The sequence below is a fragment of the Propithecus coquereli genome, unplaced genomic scaffold (assembly GCF_000956105.1).
Source record: "Propithecus coquereli isolate 6110/MARCELLA unplaced genomic scaffold, Pcoq_1.0 Scaffold516, whole genome shotgun sequence".
Taxonomy (NCBI): domain Eukaryota; kingdom Metazoa; phylum Chordata; class Mammalia; order Primates; family Indriidae; genus Propithecus; species Propithecus coquereli.
The window spans coordinates 988,758-996,478 of NW_012151019.1; the positions used below are offsets into that span (position 1 = coordinate 988,758).

Sequence of the window (7,721 nt, forward strand, 5' to 3'; positions counted from 1 at the left end):
GCCTCCAGCTGATTTCTTAAATAGACATTCCCTGGATTTCTACAAACCTTAGCTTAATTTCCAGAATTCTGAAACAAAGTTGATTCTGATAATTTTTGCCATTGTTCTCATTGGTTTTATGGAGTAGAAAATTTTCAGGGCTCTTTCCTCCACCATCCGTGGACCAGCAGGCCGGTTTTGAACCCGCATGTGCACACCATGCGCAGTGGCTTGCTAAGGACCCTGCACTTGCACCCAGTGGCTTATTGAGGCCACTTTTCCTCTGTTAAATTGTTTGTGGATTCCCTTGGCAGGGGCCAGTGAGATCTGGAATGCCAGCCAGGTTGCCCACATTGGCCTTACTCCTGCCACAGCTGACTAAATGCCCTCGGGGCAGAGGAGCTGAGGTTTCCAGAGCGCCTACTGTGCGCCAGGTTCTGTGTGCTGGGGGTTTTCTGTAGACTCTATCACATCATTCCTGCCACAACCAAGAAAGAGTCAATTTTCCCGTTTAGCGGATGAAGAAACTAATAAGCTACAGAGCACGTAGCCCCGTGCTTGCTGCTGCACCTGGCAAATACTGGATCTGCTGATGATCGTTACACTGCTGTTGCTGCTGCTACAACTGTTACTGTCGGAGGACCAAGTACACTTGAGGGGATTGCTCAAGGTCACTTGACTTCCAGCCCGGGTCTATCTGATTCCAAACTCGTCTATATTCCACATCCCCATCCCAGCTCTTCTGAGTAAATCTGTTCCCACTCTGGGTCAACTTTCCTAATCATGTCAGATGAAGGAGTTGAACTGACTAAAATTATTCAATCAGCAAACACTTTCTGAATTGTCCTGCCACTCCCAGGGGGACATGATGGAAGTCTGTGATTCTGTGAGGTCAGTTGCTTGGAGTCACATGGATGGCATTCTCTTGTTCAGCTGGAAAAATAAACTGCCGGGTACCTGGCAGGTGTGTGACCCTTCCTTCTTGCTCTGCCCCATCCCCCCGCAGAGGCAAGAGGGGACAAAGCCAAGTGGGTGTTCACCTGGCCACTCATCTTTCTCCTGTGCATCACCATCCCCAACTGCAGCAAGCCCCGCTGGGAGAAATTCTTCATGGTCACCTTCATCACCGCCACGCTGTGGATCGCCGTGTTCTCCTACTTCATGGTGTGGCTGGTGAGTGCCGGGGGTGCTGCACCGACAGCCCCTGCCCAGCTCTGCCAAGCACCGGGTTCAAGGGCGGCCATAGGCGCTGCTGTGCCACCTTTGGGCAGGTCCCTGACCTCACGTGGTCCCTGACCACGGCTTATTTCTCAGTGGAAAGGGTTTAGTGAGGTGCTCGGTGCTGTGCTCTGTACCGGGGACGCTGCAACACAGCAACACAGCGCAGAGCTTGCCTTCAGGCACGAGGGAGGACGCTCCCACCCCTACCACCTTGACTGACAAACTCCACCCCCAGTTCTTAAGCCAGAGTCCTGGGGACCCAGGAAGCACTTTGCTGGGGTGGGTGCTCTTACCTATGTTTTTGAACTTCAGATAGTCTCAGTTTGGGGGAACAGAATGGCTCTGACGATAAAAGTCCATAAAGAGGACAGTGCCCATGTTAGCCTTCATCTCTACCAAAGCATGGTGTCCCGCCTGAGTGTCGTGCGCTTATTTTCATCGTGCCCTGATGGGGCGCCAGGGAGCAGGGAAGTCCCATCTGCCCGTCTCCTAGCCCCCACCACCTTAACACCTCTCACCTGCAAGGCTTTGGAAGAACGGTGCTTGGATGGCAGTGTCTAAGAGAGGGGCCTTAGAAGTGGATTGGCCATTTCCCCGGCACACTTGTACAGTTGAGGAGAGTGACTTCTGCAAGGTCACGTGGATAGTCGGGGACAAAGCCAGGACCAGCCCCCGGGCCCTGGACTTGGCTCGCTTCCCTTTCTGAAACCTCAGCCTCAGGAGGGCTCCGAGGGCCCAGGCTCAGAGGCCAGGGTAAAGCAGGGCTCGAACAGCATCCCTGGTCTAAGCACCCTGGATGGCGTGTGCACGCACACACAAAACCTTCTTTTCTTCTGTCCTGCCTGCCTTCAACTTCTTAGCCTCAGAGTTCATTGTTTTTTAAAAAAAAAAAAAAGGCAGTCCCAGTAACTCCAAAATAACCCAGTTTCCTGCACTTATGGTGTCTGTAATAATAGGAATATTTCTTTAGTCCACATACTCTGTTTTGTTGTGGGTTCATGCCTCCACCCCGTTCTGCAGGTGACTATTATCGGATACACACTGGGGATCCCCGATGTCATCATGGGCATTACTTTCCTGGCGGCAGGGACGAGTGTTCCGGACTGCATGGCCAGCTTAATCGTGGCGAGACAAGGTATGGATCACGCCTCAGCCCCCACAGCCATTGCCATCACCGTGCAGTCCCCCTGTTGTCTCTGCCCAAGTTAGAGTTGGCCAAGTTATGGTTCTTATAACTGGCAGTTATCGAGTCCTGCTATGGAGAAAACTGTGACATCCAGAAAGCATCACTTACTCAGTTGTGTCTGCGGAGAGAATACCACTAAGATGAACTCCTCCAGACCTGGAGAAGCTTTTGCTGGAGTGGTTGTGTAAAAACAAACGTGTTCTGAGGTCCCCAGTCAATGTGAGACTGAGCAGAGCCCAAGCCCAGACTTCACACAGCAAATGAGCTAATAGCAAGAGATGTTCTGGTCCCAGGGGGACAAAGTGGGTCCTGTTAAACCAACTCTTTTCTAATTCTTCTAACTTTTAGAACATGTGTAATGTTAACAAGGTTTGCTTGGTGGTTTTTATTTTGGGCTTACCAAATGTCGTGAGCTGAGCAAGATGAGGCCACACTGTGTGTGCTCTGACGGCCAAGCAAACGAGCTGGAGAGTCTGGGCTATACTCACGGCTCCTGTTCTGCCGGCAAGGTGGTGCCCCGCCACGGACCTCACGCATCTTCCTGCCACATCAGAGTTTGAAAGTGTAGGGGAGGGGATGACTGAATAATGGAGTGGGGTCTCACAGGAGACGGGAGAAGGGAAGAGTGTCCCTAAGAGAAAGGTTGACTTTGGAAAGAGGGATATTTTATTCCTCCAAGATAAGAGAAAGGGTTGATTGGTTAGTCAGTTGGGCCTGAGAAAATGTGAGATGAACGGAAGGAAGGGAGTGTGTTTGGAGGTAGGCAGGGGCCTTACAGAGAATGGGGACAGTTGGGGACAGCAGCTGAGGGGAGTAGAATGTAATTGGGTGACCTTGGAGGTGAGTGTATCAGTTCCCCAGGGCAGCCATGACAGCTGGTGGCCTACCACACCCGGGCAATGGAAACGGCAGAAATGTGTTGTCTCCCAGCTCTGGAAGCACATGTCTGAATCCAGGTGTCAGCTCCTTCCAGAGGCTCCAGGGAAGAATCCTTCCTCGCCTCTTTCCAGCCTCTGGTGGTCGCCCGTAATTCTTGGTGTTCCTTGGCTCATAGCTACATCACGCCAATCTCTGCCTCTGTCTCCACAGGGCATTCTTCGTGCGTGTGCATGTGTGTGTGTGTGTCCAAACCTTTTCTCACAAGGACGCCAGCCATTGGATTAGAGCCCACCCTAGTTCAGTATGGCTTTACCTTGACTGTATCTGTGAAAATGCTATTTCCAAGTAAAGTTACGTTCACGGGTTCTGGACGGACGTGAATTTGGTGGGGGCGTCCCCACTCAGCCCAGTACAGTGAGTAAAAGGAAAGCTGACGAACGCCAAGGGCCTGGCTGATGTTCAGTAGCATGAACTTGGTGGGAGTCAGTCACGCCAGCTCCAGTCAGGCACAGATGACACGTCCGTCCCTAGCGGGCAAGAGAAAGTGCAGCTTAAACAACTGGACCTGGGGTTCAGGCTGGGGACAGTGGTGGAGGATGCTAGAGCTTAAGGGCTTGTAGGGTTAGGGGGTCCCAGTGAGGTCAACAAGGGGTCTCTTTTGGGAACAAGGGGCAGGTGGGGTTCTGAGGCAGAACGTCACCTCGGAGTGGCTATGGCGGAATGTAGAATACAGAAACCGAGGAAGGGTGAGGACAGGCGTGGGGTGCATAGTTGTCCTAAGGGTGACATGATGTGATTGACAGAAACTCCAACAGACATGGTTAAAGGATAGACAGCTTCTCGCTGACAAAGGGTACGGGAACCGCTGTTCAGACTCCACTGCACGAGGCAGAGACAGAGACGGGCTGGGCCACCTGTCCGGATGCCGGTCTGAGATGCTGCCGAGCTGCTCGGCCACCAAAGCAGTGTGTGGCTATGGGCATTTGTGTTTCAGGCTCACTTGTTCCAGAAACATTTGTGTGTGTGCGGGCTGGGATATGTTGAAGTATGGCTAAGTGGTCAGGTTAGAACAGATTTCAGCCAGCTTGAGACTTATTTATGAAAGTTTGCTTTCTTACTTATATGCCCTCAAGTTAAGTTCCGCAGATTGTGGCACGATACCAGTTGGGCAGGAAGTGGGAGGACGATGACCTGGTCCCCAGGCCCCTGAGATGCATCTGGGCTGGTTGGGGAAAGAGCATTCATCCTTCGGTAAGCCACCAGGACAGGACAGGACATCTGACACCCTGAGATCCCAGCCAAGGTCGTGGGTGCCATTTCCTGGACCACAAATATGCATTGTGGCTTGGGATAAAGGATGCTGGACTAGGCGTCCAGAGACCGGGCCACTCACAAACTGTGCCCTTGGGCATGTCCCAGGCCTGAGTTTTGTCACCTGCCACGTGAGGATAATGCACCACCCCTCACCTCCAGAGTGACCCTAAGTGTTAAATGAGACAAAGCTCGTGGTGGGTCCTCTGAGGACGTCAGCTGGCGAACTGGCATCGCTACCACAAACTGGGGGACATAAACAATGGAAATTTGTTGTCCCACAGTCCTGGAGGCTGGAAATCAGATCCAGGTGTGGACAGGCTGGTCCCTTCTGAGGCTGCAAGGGTCCGTCCAGGGGCACCCTCCACATTCTCCATCTTCACTTGTGCCTGGCATTCCCCTCGTGTGTGGTCTGTGGCCAATCCCCCTTTGTGTAAGGACACCAGTCATATTGGATTAGGGCCCACCACGATGACTTAAGCGGTTACTTCTGTAAAGACCCTGTCTCCAAATAAGGTCATGTTCTGAAGTACTGGGGCTTAGGACTTCACCATATGAATTTGGAGGGTCACAGTTCAACCCATACAGTCGCCTTTAGACTTCATGAAGCAAGTGGATCTTAGACCTCACGAAAAGGTTTTGGAGTTGTAGGGTGCATGAAGAAGGAGTTTCTTTCTAAGGAATAGCACTGATGGAACAGTTACGAGAACACAGGTTTCTGGCAACCTGCTCTTAATGAAAGAAATGTATTGGTTGTTCCTCCAGGCCTTGGGGACATGGCGGTCTCCAACACCATCGGAAGCAACGTGTTTGACATCCTGGTAGGACTCGGAATACCATGGGGCCTGCAGACCATGGTTATTAATTACGGGTCCACGGTAAGTTCCTCTCACCTCATAAGTGAGGTGGGTGCATTTTACTGAGAAGGACAGTGGTGTCGGCCCAGTGTCAGCTGGGGGCTCGGGGGATGTGCTGCCCCTTCTCCTCGTCACCCTGGCACCCAAGATCCGTGAAGGCTTCCAGGACAGACTAGGGGTGTCCCTAGCACTGGGGCTTAGGACTTAGGGTCCGTGTTTGCTGGGTGCTCCTCAGCGCTCCCGCTCCTCTTCTCCACCCACCGGGCGCTGTCCCCATCCCAGGCATCTCCTCAGACCAGCAGAGTAGCGGCTTGAACACGCGTCCCCCGCAGAGCGTGCGTCCACGCACACCTGCGCGTTCTCATGAGGGAGTGAATAAACCGGAGCACCTGGGCCCTCGGGAGGGACTGGCTCAGAGGAGACGGAGTCAGGGCCTCGTGTTTGATTTTCCAGGTGAAGATCAACAGCCGGGGGCTGGTCTACTCCGTGGTGCTGTTGCTGGGCTCCGTCGCGCTCACCGTGAGTTTTCGCAATTCCAGAACAGAAGCTTCATTCACACTTTGTTACATGTGATTCTGCCGCATCACTTACACGGCTCTGCACACCCCCGTCACCTCCCCCATCAGTGAGGAATAAAGCCCAGGAAATACGTACATTCGCAGAGGCCCCCAGCCCAGTTTTTGCCGGGAGGCCGGCACCCCCACTGCGCTTCTCCCTGAGCAGACGAGAAGCTGCCAGAGGAAGTGAAGTGCATTCGCTTTCTTCTTGCTGCCTGGTCTAGTCCCCTCTCTAGTGCCAGGCGGAGAAATCTCCCCACCCATGGGAACTGGCAGGTGGAGGTGGGACAGCTCTCAGGACATGTCACAATGACTGAGGCCTCCCTACTCACGTGCCCAGGTCTGTGCTGAGCACTTCATCCTGCATCACTTTATTCGATCCTGACCACCACCTGATGAGGGGAGGTACTTTTGTTGTTCCCATTATGCACAAGAAATCAGGGCTCAGGGGTTAACGGGCCCAAGGTCGCAGAGTTAGGATTTGAACCCAGGTTGGTCTGTCCTTAACACCTGACTCTTCTCCCCTGTGCCCTGATGAGGTGCCTGCGATCCTCAGAAGGTGGGCAGTGTAGGGACGTGTAGGAGAGTCGGGAAAAGTGCAGGACCAGGGTATGCTCCACCCCCTGCCCCAAACACACACACACACACACACACACACACACACACGCACACAAAGATGGCCCAAGCGGGAGTCTGCCAAGTCACGGGTCTAAAGGGGCCTTGGAAAATTTGCTGAGGAGTCCTGAGAGAAAAAGACCGTAATGCCAAGTCCTAAAGTACAAGAATCATCCAGAAAAAGACCCCATTTGTCCCTAAGGAAGGCCTCGGCAGGGAGGACCATGGTGCCTGCAACCAGGCCAGGAGGAGGTGGCATGCCTGCCCAGGGAGGGTGGCTGCTGTGTGTCCCCAAGTCAGTGGGGCTGAGCCAGAGACTCGCACTTTTCATCAGACAAGTCTAAACCCTCCAGGGCTCATTCTGGTCAAACTGAGGGTCAGCCTGGCAGTGCCCCTCTGCTCCTGTCCACATTCTGCAGAAAGTTCTGGGGTCCCTAATGTGGGTGTTGTTTTCCAGTAGAAATGCCTTTTGCGCTTCTTTGCCCCCAAGCCCAGCTGCCATGCTGTCTCCTTCCAGGTCCTTGGCATCCACCTGAACAAGTGGCAGCTGGACCGGAAGCTGGGTGTCTACGTGCTGGTTCTCTACGCCATCTTCTTGTGCTTCTCCATAATGATAGAGTTTAACGTCTTCACCTTCGTCAACTTGCCGATGTGCCGAGAAGACGATTAAAGCTGAGCCGCTTCCCCCAGGAGCTGTTCTGGACACCCTGTGATGCCTGCGTCCTCCTGTCCCCTCCCTCCCCCACCACAGGTCTCTCCTGCATCGGCAGCCACTGTCTGTTCTTTCACACACTGGAAGGAAGAGCCATCGTGGTCTTTGTCTGGTCACAGGCCAGGCTCCTGGGCGTCCTCCTCCTCCTCCTCGGAGTTCTGCCCCCACAAGGCAGGATCCAGGGGCCATTATTTGAGCAGCTTCGAAGACCCCTGAGTGGCCAGCCACAGGGATGTGTCGAGTGTCTCATCTCTCTCCTGCACGCTTTAGTCAAAAGGACTTCCATGTGCAGCTTGTCTTTCTGTCACACAGGCAGCCTCAGAAACGAGGCAGTCAGTGAGCGTGAGGTCTCCTAGGGCAAGTGCAAAATAGGAATGTTGTTCTCAAGTGTCACCTTTGGGCCA

The 7,721-nt window shown here is 53.4% G+C and overlaps 1 protein-coding gene across 1 annotated transcript in view; it reads left to right on the forward strand.

Moving 5' to 3' along the window:
* SLC24A4 (solute carrier family 24 (sodium/potassium/calcium exchanger), member 4) overlaps positions 1–7,275 on the forward strand; it is a 143,564-nt gene extending 136,289 nt beyond the window's left edge. The window contains exons 14-18 of the mRNA XM_012656735.1: positions 986–1,152; positions 2,221–2,335; positions 5,342–5,454; positions 5,887–5,952; positions 7,123–7,275. Coding sequence (XP_012512189.1) covers positions 986–1,152; positions 2,221–2,335; positions 5,342–5,454; positions 5,887–5,952; positions 7,123–7,275 — 614 coding nt within the window. The remainder of the gene's footprint in view (positions 1–985; positions 1,153–2,220; positions 2,336–5,341; positions 5,455–5,886; positions 5,953–7,122) is intronic.
* The last annotated feature ends 446 nt before the right edge of the window (positions 7,276–7,721 follow it).